At 41.0% G+C, this 14,494-nt stretch overlaps 1 protein-coding gene across 1 annotated transcript in view; it reads left to right on the forward strand.

The window, feature by feature from the left end:
- Positions 1–11,164, forward strand: part of PTPRG (protein tyrosine phosphatase receptor type G) — a 408,233-nt gene extending 397,069 nt beyond the window's left edge. The window contains exons 23-29 of the mRNA XM_074879020.1: positions 690–783; positions 2,041–2,117; positions 2,547–2,675; positions 4,959–5,105; positions 5,770–5,912; positions 9,041–9,176; positions 9,902–11,164. Of these exons, the coding sequence (XP_074735121.1) occupies positions 690–783; positions 2,041–2,117; positions 2,547–2,675; positions 4,959–5,105; positions 5,770–5,912; positions 9,041–9,176; positions 9,902–10,048 (873 nt within the window). The 3' untranslated portion in view covers positions 10,049–11,164. The remainder of the gene's footprint in view (positions 1–689; positions 784–2,040; positions 2,118–2,546; positions 2,676–4,958; positions 5,106–5,769; positions 5,913–9,040; positions 9,177–9,901) is intronic.
- Positions 11,165–14,494: the final 3,330 nt, after the last annotated feature.

Consider the following 14,494-nt stretch of genomic DNA (forward strand, 5'->3'; position numbering starts at 1 on the left):
TTATGCCCTTGTAGAGTAGTTTACATTCAACTGTCTTAGAGTAAAGTTATGCTGAGTAATGAGTGGCTAGTACAGGAGATGAAAAAGCCACCTTCACCCTCTTTCTTCTGGTAGAGTTTCCCCATACACTGGGGGAATATTCTAATACAAATCTTCCTCCATGACTTTTCTTTGTGCCTCATAAGAAGCCCAGAATGAACATGGCAGACCAGCGAATGTAACCCTTGGCCTCAGGTCTCAGATGCTGGCGTGGTGGGTTCCCTAAAGGCCTGGCAGAAAAAGACAGTCTGCAGGAATGATCTAGCTTTTATTTTAGAAGGAAACATAAAAGTTTTGTTGTTGTTTTATTTTGCTAGCTTTTCTTCCTTGAGACCTGCTTCTGACTGAACATATCTACAAGTCTTTGAAATATATTCTCAAAGATAACTAAACGTAGTGTTCTGTGAAAATACATTTTGATGGAACTTCATTTTCAGGATGTTTCGAAGCTGAGAGCTGCAGAGATCTTTTTATCCATTAAACATGTTGTATGAAAAGGATGATTTCCATTGGCATCTTGAGTACTTTAAACAAGTTTAACAATGCAGTTTATTCTTCTACTGATGCATCTTTGCAGGAGTTGGCAAAGAAACCTCCTCTCTTCATTTAGTGCGCTGTGAGGACTGACTTACTACTTTATTCTCTTTCAGCTGGTTACACAGTGTAATGCAAAATACGTGGAATGCTTCAGTGCTCAGAAAGACTGCAACAAAGAGAAGAACAGGAACTCATCAGTCGTGCCATGTAAGATCACATCTTCGGTTTGATTACTGCCTAGCATAACATTTTGTACTGAATTCTCCCGGTGTTATGCATGAAAAGGCATAGCCACTAGAAGTAGAAATGTAATCGTTTGTTCAGACCAAGATGTCTTGTCCTTCAGAATTACCCTGATGAAACTGAACAAAAGAAAATAGTTACAGTGTCAGCCAGATAGACTGTCCAAGTGAAATGTTAATTTGAAGTGCTTAAGAATTTGAATAATTAGGTAGGGGATAAATCTATGCAATAGTGAGAGAATTACTTTGATACCATTCCCAGCTCAGGTGAGATCTCCCAGTGTGATTGGCACAAGTTGTTTGTAATTCAGCTACTACGCTGTGTGTGAGCCTTCCCCAGATTTGAGGGTATTTAGTGCCCAAGGCCACAGTTTCACAGTCATTGATATGGAATCTGTGCGTGGTTCCCAAGTGGTATGAGTTTGCATGGGCACGACGTCATGCCCATCCTATTACCCAGAGTACAGGACATACGGGACAGGTGATAGCCAAGCTAGCAGAAAGTAATAATGGCACAGATACGGTCCATCACAAAACTTGTTAATACAAAGGGAAGTCATCAGGATATATCTTAAAAACAAATGTGAACGGGGCAGAAATAGTCTATACGACTTTCCACTTTGTGTCACGTAGCTGCAGTGATTTCAGTTTGACACTAGGAGCCTGTCAGTTGGTTTGAGGATGTTGTTGAACTCAGCCCTCAAACACAGAGGAGTGTAGATCTGCTGAAGAACACACACACACTTCTGGGTGATTACCCGTTCGGGAAGGGTTTTGTCTCTGGAGGTTATCTCACCCTCCAACTGGGAGGAGTGAGTGATGGTAGTGCTACAGAGTGGTAGGGAAAACAAAATAAATCAGCTGGGTTTGCGTGCTGCTGGAGACAAATGGAACACTACAGTCAAGAATTACCTGAAATCCCCTGTTATCACTGCATATACTGTTATTTGGTAATTCAGCCTGCTGTGAAAATCTTTGCTATAGTAAAATTTGATTCCTGAAATTACTTTGTCCTTGTGGGAATATTGTGCAACATTCTCTTTTATATCCTGTGTTAGCAGGCAATGCTTTAATGCAGTTAAAGTGCTGGCCTGCTCCTGCGGGAGATGGGAGCTGCACACTGTTTGGTTTGTTAACGTCTGAGAAATTCTTACTTTCTGCATTGTGCCATGACCAGACTTTGATCTCTTTTTTTTTCTCTCTGTTTTTTTTAATCTTATAGCTGAGCGTGCTAGAGTGGGCTTGGCACCACTGCCTGGAATGAAGGGAACAGATTACATTAATGCCTCTTATATCATGGTGAGGAAGCCAACACCTAATTACAAAGTAAAATCAATTCTAAGGTGCTAAATACCAGATGCCTATAATTGTCTTAATTCTGTATGTAATGGCTGTGTATTAACAGATGAGATTTTAACACCTTCCCCATAATGTAAAGCTATTAACTGTGTTTTATTAAAGATTGTTGCCTAAAAAAATTAAATACAAGATGCATTTAGATGGAATGTGTATTTCCATGAGATACAGTCAAATAAATACTAGAATTCAGAGTAAATGAAAACAACAGGGACTCTGCAGAATGGAAATGAAGTTATAAAATTATAGTCTGTGTGAAAAAAATGTGGAATAAAATGAAATAGGGTCATTTATGTGTCCCCAAAGATTAAATTAATGCCTTAAAAGTACTGAAGGCAGTAAGTAACTGTGTGGTTTGTTTTGCTGCAAAAGGGCTACTACAGGAGTAACGAGTTCATCATCACCCAGCATCCGCTGCCACATACGACTAAAGATTTCTGGCGAATGATCTGGGATCACAACGCACAGATCATTGTCATGCTGCCAGACAACCAGAGCCTGGTGAGTTAAACGTGTCCCTCCCTGCGTGGTACCGTGGTCACTTACCCCAGCTGGGCACCAGCTTAGGGTCACTTCATTACATGCCGTGGCTATTTTCTGTTTGAAAGCAAAAGCCAATTTCTGGGCCACCATCTCAAACTTTGCCATAAGCTTGTTACAGAAAGACAAGTTCTGAGATGTGGGGCCTGGTTTTTGCTCTCACCCCAGGGAAAAGACATCCTGAGCTGGGTGGACCAGTGCTTACAGGCAGCGAAGCTCCTGAGGGCTGCCGGGCTGGCAGGGTGCAAGGCACTGAGGTTGCTGAGTGGCCAGAGCCACAGGTGAGGACTTTGAGAGGAGCAGAAGTAGGAAGCAGGAGGCAGTAGATAGTTACTTGTTTGCTCAGGGGCTTAAGACTCAGGCCATGCAAGACTATGGCTGTGGAAGGTTACAAATGCTATTTTTGATGAAAGTAAAAAGCAAACATGTATGTTAATTTAAGTGTAAATAATGAGACAGACAGACGGAGAATAAGGAGACAGGTGAAGTGCTAATCACTACTTCCAGATTTACTAGCACGTCTCAAGAGGGTGCATTGAAAAGGATTAAGAACTAAATGGTTCGTTTTTTCATGCACGCATCACTGAGGTGAATAGATGATTGTAGCTGAGAGTGGAAGAGAAACCACCTTCATTACAGCAGGAAAATAGCAGTCATGAGGGGCTACTAAAGAGGCAGCAGTCAATATGCTTCCTGTGTGCGGTGTGATGAAAGGGATTGCAGGGACTGCAAGGCAAAGAACGTTCAGAGAAATCCGATCGAATCAGAAAACACTAATGAAATGAAAGTGTGTCAGGTGGAAATGAAGAGGCTGATCTTGTCTTTACAAGTACATGAAATTGCTCTGCCGAACAATAGTGATTAAAGGGTAAAGGAGGAACGCTGGACTCAGCCACATCCCTTGCAAGGATGTCTGGTCCCTTCTTTCACCTCCACCGTTCCCAGGCTCGAGGTTGGGCAGCAGCATCCGCGCATCGGCTCAGCGTATGGCGTGGGGGGTGTGGGCTGGCCAGGAGGAGCGGCACGGGACTGAAGACAGCATCGAGGTGCTGAATACGTAATGCCAAAGGATGAGACGATGATGCAAGTGACCTGGTGCATGGGGACCCGTCACGTGGCAGGACAGGTCACTGCCCCGGCGTTCAGAGATATTATGCTGCTTGCTGGCACCTGGGCAGAATTCTCAAGGCACTCAAAGGACTTAGAACCCTAAGTCCCATTTTCAGAATAAACATTTAAGGCCCAAATCTCAACAGTATCTTGCATATTATGTGCATCGAGGCTTCAGGCCCAGAGAAATAAGCCTGGTTTTAGAGACATTTTTATGGCCGCAGTGGGATGGAAGTGGGTTCACAGCTCATATTTTCTCATGAGTAAAACATGGGTTGTTCAGGGACGCAAGCATGCAGAGCTGTGCATGCTGCCAGAGTAGTTTCTGTGCTTACACTGCAGGGACAGTAGACCCCTGAAGCCAGGAGGAAAAACAGGCTTTGCATGTTTGTGGTGACAGAGCCTCATTTCCTTTCTCTGCAGTAAATTAGGAATTCACAGTTATTTTTTAAAGAATCGCTTTGACAGTGTGTTATCTACATCCTGTCAGTCAGGCTACTTCAGCACTGAACTTCCACCATTCACAGCCTCACTGAGATTTTACAGTGTTCCTTCAGTAGAGGACTTTAGATGAAGAACTTGCATTAAGCTAAGCCAGTGTTTTTTTCAAGGCTAAGAATATTTGGGTTTCTTCCTTCCTCCTCACTCCTCCCCTCGCTCCTAAACTTTCAAGCCCTACATGAGTATCCATCAACCTTTACCTAGACCTGATCCACAGACCTTGAGTTTTGTATTAGACCACAATAAACACAAATTAAAAATAATAAGCAATTTATTTTTAAAGGTCAGTGATTTTTTTTTCTAAACAGATATCTGACTTCCATGCAAAACTGTGTAGGCAGGAGGTAATAAAGTCTGGGATACAATATAAAGGTTAAGTATGAGTAAGCTAAGAAAACCATTTCCCTATGAAACCAATTAAAAAGCAGATGTTACCTGTTTGGACACACAAAGGAAGGATCCGGCAGGCTTACTGCCTACTGTAATAGTAAATTTGCTTTAGACAGAAATGGTTTTTAAAGGTCAGCTCCTCATCATCTCTATTTATCAAACCAATTTTTTGATCCACTGGATTTTTCCTTCACACACAAGGTATCTGAAAGGCTGAAGTAGTGTGTTGTTTCATTCCTCCAGGCAGAAGATGAGTTTGTGTACTGGCCAAGTCGCGAGGAATCCATGAACTGTGAGGCCTTTACTGTGACCCTTATCAGCAAAGACAGACTGTGCCTCTCTAATGAAGAGCAAATTATCATCCATGACTTTATCCTTGAAGCTACCCAGGTAAAATAAACTCCCAAATGTGGGTGTTGGATTTTTACCAAAATGTTGTTGATGCCATTTAAATATGGAAGAAGAAGAGTTCAGAAACAGTTTTGAAAAGGATTTACTTGTAAATGCATGTGCGTGCATGTTGCTCACAGGGGAAGGGTATTCTCATTGGCTGCTTCTCCCTCTCACATCTTCTACTTCCAGGTAGATTTCTCTAACTAGCGACACCGTAGTATTAATTGTTTGTCTTATTTGAAAGTGATTGGTTTTTCATTTTGAAATCACACAAGTAGATGGAATTATTCTTTATAAAGTACACCAAGATTTATGCAAAACGTTAGTTTGCAAGCCCTTTTAAATTTGAATTCCTTGGTTGCTCTTCTCTTGTTTGACTTTTTAAGCTGTAAGGGCTCTGAGGGAGATTTACATGAATAGAAGATCTGAATTCTAATACAAATCTTTTATCAATTAAACATTTTGTTAAAGTTGCATTATTTTAGGGTGTTCACTGTTACAGAGGTGCTAGAGCTGTGTGTCTGTCTTCTCCTGTCTATATAAACTGTTTGGAAGAAGGTGGTATCTCTTGAGTCTGTAATGAGGCTCTTCCCTCTTTCTACCTGGAGTGGATAAATGTGAAACTGAAGTAGCTAATGCCCAGGCTGGTTTTTCATTGCAGGATGACTACGTTCTGGAAGTCCGCCACTTTCAGTGTCCTAAATGGCCAAACCCAGATGCTCCCATAAGCAGTACCTTTGAACTTATCAATGTAATCAAGGAAGAGGCCTTAACAAGGGATGGCCCCACCATAGTTCATGATGAGTATGTCACCTCTTTTCTCCCATTTATGTGCAGGTTGTACAAGGAGTTACTCGGCTACAGGACACTTGCTAGGACTGATGTCCATTCTTGCATGGAGTGGATGGGGTTTAGTGGTCTAGGGAACAGGATCAGAATATTTAAACTTCCAGGGATGAGTTTTCAGTTGGTATCTGAGGCCAAATACATTTTGCTTAGTGTAGTTTTTATGTTGGTCATAATCTTAGGTGGACTCAGAAAGTGAGGCCGTGTTTGCTTTCTAAGCATTTTGGGTTCTTCTACACCTGGAAGTATCCCAAACGAATCCTACAACCTGTTTCAGAACCCAGCAGAGCCCTGGTTTAGGTAAGGCTCTAACCAGCCAAATATGGGCTTATGGAAACCAGTTTCAAAACAGCCTGAGCTCCTGTCTAACAGCTCAGGTTTAGTGTGCCATGTAAGACAGAACAAGCTCGGCTCAGCTGTGTCTCAGGAGGAGCAGCAGAAGTATCTTGTGACAAAGGTCCCAGGTTTTCTGAGAGCAGATTTATTTTTCCTCCTTCTGCTTCCCCAAAAACACTCCAAGGGGCCCATATGGTGCCAAGTGGGAGGGAGGGAGCCCACTAACACAGGGCCAGCATGCCCCAACACTTGTCTCTTTTGTAGCGTAGTGGTGAGCATTGTCTTGCCAGCTATGCTTGAATGCCCAATTATAAAGGGTGCTAAATACTGCATTGCATATTATTACTTTGCACACATTGGGGCTGCAAAATACCATTCTAGTGAAGCTGGAGCCTGGATCTAACAGGATCTCTTTGGAGGGACTGTTTCCTGGCGGGCAGAGCGCTTCCCGGAGTCATTCTGTTGTTAAAATCCCAAATAAGCCCGATTTCTGACACTGCTTGAGTTGCCCTTAGAATGAACACCGAGCCAGCGTAAACGACTGCTATACCTGCAACCCCGCTGTGCTCCAGTCCATTAGACCTTTTGTCCTTGCTGCAAAACAGAATTAGTAGGAAAGTCTTAGAAATCTTCACCTTCTGTACAAAAACATTATTACCATACTCTGGTATTGCAGTGGTCAGATCAGCTTTGTGTTGATGTGCAGTCGCATGCTGGTATCTGCCGTTGCTGAAAGAGCTTTCTCTTCACGTCGGTGTGTTGCTGCTGCAACAGGTTTTTCCCAACAGACTCCTGCAAATGGTGCCTTGGGCTGCAGCAAGTAGTTTTTCTCCCACCATCTCCTGCCTTGCTAATGCACAGTGTAAGCTCTGGTGCCTTTTGCCAGCACTGATTAATTCCAGGCTAGTTTTAATATTCATGCTGTGGGTAGTCTGAAGTGAGGTTTTGCTACTCTTGCAGTATTTAAGATTATGTTTTACAAAATTAGAACCATTATTGATTTGGGCATTTCATGCTAGACCAAAAAAAAAAAAATATCAAAATCTCATTCCTAACAGTGCTGAGTCATTCTTTCTGTAAATTGCTTTTTTGGTTTATTTGTCATATTCAATGATTTTATTTTTATGCCTAATACATAAAGTGGATTCTGCTTTTCATTGGAGCCTAAGCAAATGTAGCTGAAAATGAAAATTTCCCTTTACTACATGCAACAACTATATCACATAATCCACTAATAATTACAACTGCAGATTAATTCCAAATATATGAATTTTCAGATACTAAATGCATGTGGTGTTTAGGAAGTACATGGTGGGTTGAACTTGATAAAAACATTTCAAAGAAGTTCAGAAATTCCAACTCAAGACAGTTGTCAAGATTTTTAAATATAACTGCCCATATGTAGGCAAGTAGATAAAGATTTGCTGCATAATTTTCCAAGAGAAAAGGCTTCAGATTGTTGGGAGCTGGAGGTTATCAGCCCAAGTAAAAATGAGGCCATTAGACTCTCAGAGGCATTTAGTTGTGTCTCATCAGACACAAGCATTGGCCACTTTGTCCACTACCCCTGTAGATGATCAGTCGCAGCCATCTGTACAGTCCCGCAGAAGCCCTGCTGCTTCTTCTGTAGACTTTTCATCAAATATAGCAGATCTATTGTGATCTGATTTCTGTTTCCCATTTCTAGGCAAATTAAGTTTGCAAAAATCATATGAAATTAAGTCAGCATATGTCTTGATTTCCACAGGAATGTTGTAAAAAAATCCTAGTGGTAATCTTACGATGCCAGATGGCATTGCGGTACTTACCGATTATTTAAGTTTTTGTGTACAGCTCTCCAAACAGTTTACAGAGCAAGTCAGCATGAATGTCCCCTCCTGCAGGTGGGGACATTTAGAGACAGACTTTCTCAAAGTCACAGAGCAAACCCATAGCAAAGCCAGGACAGAATTTCAGTCTTCTGAGTACTGGGAGAGCAGGGGACAGTTGAGGCTCCTCAGAAGCAGTTACGAGCCCCTGTTGCTTAGGATCCTCTATCCCATGCCCTGCAACTGCTCTCATTGATTCCAGCATACCCACAGATTTAGCAGCAGTAAGGTTTCTACCTGACCGGTATCTCAAGGACACACTGAGTCATGCTCCTGACGAATAACCATTGCTTGGGTTCTTATTAAATGACAGCACAGCTCAACTCTTCAGAATCCCTAATGTCTCTTGGGTGCCCAACTCGGGGATGTTGCCTTTTGCCGATGAATCAGACCTAAGGAAGACTTTGAGATGTGCCCCATTTACTTGTGAGCACCTCACATCCATGTTAGTTTTATATAATTGTCAGATGTGGAGGAAGAGGCAAAGTCTCATTTCTTTCTAATCGTTTATGTTTTGCTTGAGCTCCCACTAATGAATTTAAAATACACTCAGCTGTAATGCAGATGCTTTCAGTACATGTGGCATGTGAGAACTGATTTCAGTGTTATACTCTCCAGGCTGGGTATTTTTAAATGGCTCACATTCTTCTGCTGATACAGTTCTTTGTATTGAATACTGCAGATATCCTGAGATGACTGGTGTACCATCAAATTTCTTCTATAAATTAAAATGACTAAAAATTAGCCAGTATAAAACAAGCATTTAATAGATACAAAGATGAACTACAGTAATCAAATAAGACTAAATCAACACTGTCATGGCTCTGTGTCAGTGCCCAGGTATGTTTCTGAGTATCTTACCATTTTGGTGTGGTTTTTCAGGTATGGAGCTGTGTCAGCGGGAACGCTATGTGCCCTTACCACTCTGTCCCAGCAGCTGGAGAATGAAAATGCTGTCGATGTTTTCCAGGTGGCAAAGATGATAAATCTTATGCGGCCTGGAGTATTTACAGACATTGTAAGTCTTTAAATGGAATATAAATGGATAGTTTACAAGGTTTTCATCTGAGACCAAAAGCATGAACTAAAACACACATTGTGTATGTTATCAGGCCCTACTGCATCTGCTACCAAGCAGAATTTGCATTTGGGCTCTTCTTCTGTAGTTGTCATTTTTTATAAACCTCAAACCCACACTGTGAGTCTCTAATTTGCAGTTAAGCTTATTTCTCATAGTTAGGGGGCCACTGTACAGGCAGCCCTAGCAGAGAAGGACCTTTCAGCTTGTCGTCATCCCTCTGCCAGCCCTGTAAATTAAGCTCTGCTATTTAAACCTGGCATGTCGTGATCTGAAGGGATGCAACAGGGCAGGTAGAGCTGCAGGGAGAGAAAGCTTCAACAGAGAAGGGCTCTTCACTCAAGTGTGCAGCGAGAGCAGCACCCTCGCCTCAGTGTGCACGGCTCTGCCGGCACAAGGGAACAACCTGGGGCTGAGCTGTGGGCTCCCCTATTGTCATGCCCTCCTGTAGTCTTTAATAACATATCAGGAATAATATAATCTACCCAAAAAACTGGAATTTGGGGTTGACAAGGTTAAACTAGATTAACAGAGGTAATTGCTCTCGAAGTCTTTTTCTTTGCTATGTGTATGCTTCTAGTAATGAATGTCCATGACCTTCCCTGGAAATGCCACTCGTTTATGTACACCGAAAGGATTGAAATAACTTGTCCTTTCTTTTCCAGGAGCAGTACCAGTTTCTTTATAAGGCAATGCTAAGCTTGGTCAGCACTAAGGAAAATGGAAACGGTCCCATGACACTGGACAAAAATGGTGCTGTGATGGCCAGTGATGAATCTGATCCCGCAGAAAGCATGGAGTCTCTTGTCTAATTGGAAACCTGAAAAGGCACTTAATTTGTAGAACTTCTGAAGACTGAGTGAACTTTTTTGAGGCCTTTTTTGCCAGACTCTAGGTTATACAATAACCCAATTACTTTTTTACACTGATAAAAGTTTTGATATTTATTTTTTGCCATTTTATGTCTTAATGGTATCCTACTGAGCATTTGCACCTCTGTTTATTTCACACAGTGAAACACAATTTTATCTAGTTTGCACTATATGATCAGTGTTACTGCCTATAATATTCTAATACAAGACAAGCCCTGATGTGACATTCCATGACAACAAACACGCTTTTTCTGTTTTGTTTAAATGCAGTGAAGTTTTGCTAACTACAGTGACCCTCGAATCTTAAATCTTGAATGCTAGGCCAGATGGATTCTTTCTATAACAGATACTGTACCCCTTCATACCATATTTATTATTTTAATGATCACGTCACAGTTTTGGTAATGGTATTCTGCATTCCAGTGGAATGGATGAGCAGTGTTCATCCTTTCTTGACAGAACGTAGCAGGTGATTATTAGCTACAGTGGAGGTGTGATAGCCTTGTGGAGCTGAAACAATTATTTCTGTATTGTTTCAAATTGCTGTTTTGTACACTTACAGGCCTAAGATTTGCTTCACATGGAATATATAAATTACATACAATGTAATTATAAATTAGATGCAATTAATATGTGGGACACAGTGATAGGTTTTGAATTTACAATTTCAAAGTTTCCCCATGTATTCAGAAAAATGTTGATTTTAGTTTTTAACCAGCCCTATGAGGGGAAAGTGTTTTGGTTTTATTCTCATCAGAGCCAATACAGTGAGAGATCTACTACAACCCAAAATCCGATCTGTTTTCAGATATATTGAAGGTAGCAATATTTTACATTACTAAGCTATTCAGTATTTTAAACACATTAATTTCCTTACTATTTCTTGAATATGACCTCACACCTAATGGTATGTTACATGATGACAGGCGTTTCTTAATTTCATAACTGTTAGATGCCATTTTTACAGGTGTGTAATTTTCATACTTTAGTGCTAAAACATAAAGTACTGATCCATATTTACTGGTGAAGCAAACTAATAAAAAAACTACCTATAAAGTTACATTCTCCCTCTTTTTTTTGCCAGACTAATTCTTTAGCACAAACCTAGCTTATTTGTTTTCCCTCACACACCAATAAAATGGTTTCCCCCAGATTATACAAATAATTGAACTATTGTTTGGAGCATTTAAGTATACATCCTCACTGGCTCCCTTTTCCTTTGTATTTGGTCACAATTCAACAAGGTCCATCCCTATTTAACAAAAGGCATAAGCACATACTTAATTCTCCTGAAAATTGAAGCTAATCATGTCCTTCATAGCTCAGCTGAGTAGGGAGGGGTTATTGAATCTGCCTTGGAAAGGAAATATGTCGTTTCAGCCATCCTGATGTTTGGTATACAGTGACAGGCACTATCCCTTATATATGGCATTAGTTTCTTTACTTTTAAATTTCAACTGCACAAAACATACATTGTAATTTTTCAGGACTTGTCAAAATGTTATAGCATATTTTTTCATTTAAACATAAACCTATTAATTTCTGCCAGTCCGGTCTTGCTGAAATACAGACATTTGGCAAGGCAAAACCCACTTTTGTTGGAGGGGAGGGCAGGGAGGAAGCTTAGCTAGGAGGAGGGTTCTGTGTGTTTTCAGACACAAGGAAGCTGAAAGTGAACTGCATAAAAATATATTGAGAGTAGGTATTTTGGTTCAGAAATTCATGAGGTAACAAGCTGGTGCAGCCTCGCTGAGAGCAGAGGAGCTATGCAAACTGGTATGTGCTAGTATCTGGCCTTTTATTTTTAATAAGGGAAAGATGTCCTGGTATGGATACACTTGATTAATTCCAACACCAAAGTATTTAAGAATTTGTCAGCAACCTTTTACATAGTTACCTTTTACTTCTCAGTTTGTTGAATCCCTCCCTACAAGTGATCCAAATAACTGTTAATGCTCAACAGTATAATATATCCATGGTTTCAGTAAGAAAATCCCATGTCCAGCACCAGCTAGTCCACATAAAAAAATGCATAAAGTGTTTCAAAAGATTGCTTTGTAGTTTGCATCCCCTTTGCACTGGGACAACCCAGCACCGAGGAGTCCGTCAGTTAATGTCTGGTAGGAGTTCAGACTGGCTCTCCAGTTGCTACACCCCAGTAATTAGATTGTTTAAGTAAATTTCAAGTACTGCTGCCTGCAAGGGCTGGAAGGTTTTGCTGAGTGGTCTGCTGGCCTGTGTGCATCAGCATCAGAGGCTGGGGAGCCCCGCCTTGCACTCCCAGTAGTGATCCTGGCCCCAGGCAATTCCAGCTGGTAGCACAAAGGGACTCTGATGAGTTGGATCAGTTCAATCTGAAGCATTTAAGTTCCTGGGGAGGTGTAGGGAGAAGTTAAGAATTCAAACCCTGACAAGAGCTAAGTGACACAAAGATTACTGCAGGCATCAAGAGAGTTGGATTTGTTCAGTACTTTCAGCTGATTACTTTTCATTTCACTGGCATGATGGAAGATAACTGTGGTTCGTGACACACTGCCTGAATATCCTTGGTTTAATCCCTTACCTTCTCACGAGTTTTAAAAATCAATGGAAGAAGGCTGTGGGGGTTGAGCTTTGGTAGCTACGTTGGAAATCCATGCATTTACATTGGCATTTTCCCACACCTGAAATATTTGCTTGGGGTTTAATCCATGGGGAAATAATTTACGCTGATGTTCTATGAGTTCTCCATGGATTTTTTCTTCAGGGGGCTCAAGCTGTGTGTTAAGTGCTGTGCTGACAGTCAGATAGCCAATAGATGGTAGCGACGCGTTGGGCTTGAAGCGGATGAAGCTAGGAATTGCTTGTGAAGGTCAGGATTAAGAGCACGGAAGAGTCAAATCTATCCTACTGTGAGCAGCTGCAGTTCTGCTTTTACATGGATTTGCACCTTTTCCCTGGGACTGAGAGAGAGTGGCAGAAGGTACGGGTGTGTGTTTGGAGATGGGCGCTGTAGAGCTCTGCTGAGGTGCTCTCAAGATGTCCCAAAAGTCCCAAAGTCCCACTCTGTGTGTCACAACTTTGCTTTTGTCACGCCAGCTCCCCTGCTGTAACCACTTCTTGGCATTCGGTCGGGATGTCTTTCAAGCATCAGAAGTTCCCAGACAATGCGCAGGCCTGCAAACTAAGAGAACCTGAGTATATCCCATCACTAGAAAATGTGGTGCTCAGCACCAGCCCTGAGAAATAAGGAAATAAAGAACTGAAGTACACGTGTATATGTGTGTCTACATTTAGAAAATACTATTTCTCCATGTCTCGCATGTGTACTGCGTGTACAGACCATGTGAAAGACATAAAAGACTTCTGTGCGTTGAGCCCATAAGAGCAGCCAAGCTTTCCAAGAGGGAATGCTTGGAAAGCTGCTGTGTCATCTTAACACCTAAAATGGCTGATCCTACAAACACTCCTGTACGTGAACTTGGCATCAGTAGGGAGGTCTGGGAGAGCCAGTAGGACTGCGCAGGCGGGCAGGCTAAGTACCGATTCTTCTGCACAACCAAGGTCTAAAGAACATTCATTTTAAACTGCATTTGTCCTTGGTATTTCACAGTGTCTCTTTCCAAATATTAATTTAGGAACAGGAAAGCGAAAAATCCGAAACCCTTAAATGACTTCTTGTGTGTGACTGTTTCTGTACTGTGGGTCTGTTCTAGGTTAGTGGAATCATTTACAGGATCTGCAAAATTTCAGTTGTTTTTCCAGTTTCTGACTGCTTGAATTCCTTGAACCCAGAGCGATACATTGGAACATTAGGAGAAGAATCTTTATGACACAGCACAACTGCCTTCTTATTAATCTTTTTTTAAGCTGATATATTTTATTTAAAAGCTGAAAAATATAGATATTGATTCTACCAAAGATACATGCTACTAATTCTCAGCAAAACAAAACCAACTTAATTTAAAAAAAAAAAAATCAAAATGTAGTTGTCTTAAAGATTTAGCAGTCTTTCTCAAATTCATGTCTTTTGACATCAGATCTTGTGTTCTGAAGTTTATGTTCAAATGGTGCCAGTGAATTTTTATATGAAGGGAAAATGCCTATTTGTTAATCCACTGCATTGCTTTTCTTCTTTTTTTCCTTTTTTTTTTTTTTTCACAGATGTAATTCGACTCTTACTGTTACCCCTTTGCTCTTCTTCTCTTTGTTGCCATTCTAACAATGTGAACTACACTGGCTTTACTTATCAAAGGAGAAGGAATGCAAAAATAAAGAAAGAGAAGGAACTGTAATGAAGAGATTTGGCCTCTACTTTGTCTTAGCTGTTAAACTGTTTTTAGTGCTTTTGTTAACTATTTGCAAAGGGAAGCATTTTCTACAGAGGATAATTAATTTCAAGAAAAA

The sequence above is a fragment of the Strix uralensis genome, chromosome 10 (assembly GCF_047716275.1).
Source record: "Strix uralensis isolate ZFMK-TIS-50842 chromosome 10, bStrUra1, whole genome shotgun sequence".
Classification (NCBI taxonomy): Eukaryota; Metazoa; Chordata; class Aves; order Strigiformes; family Strigidae; genus Strix; species Strix uralensis.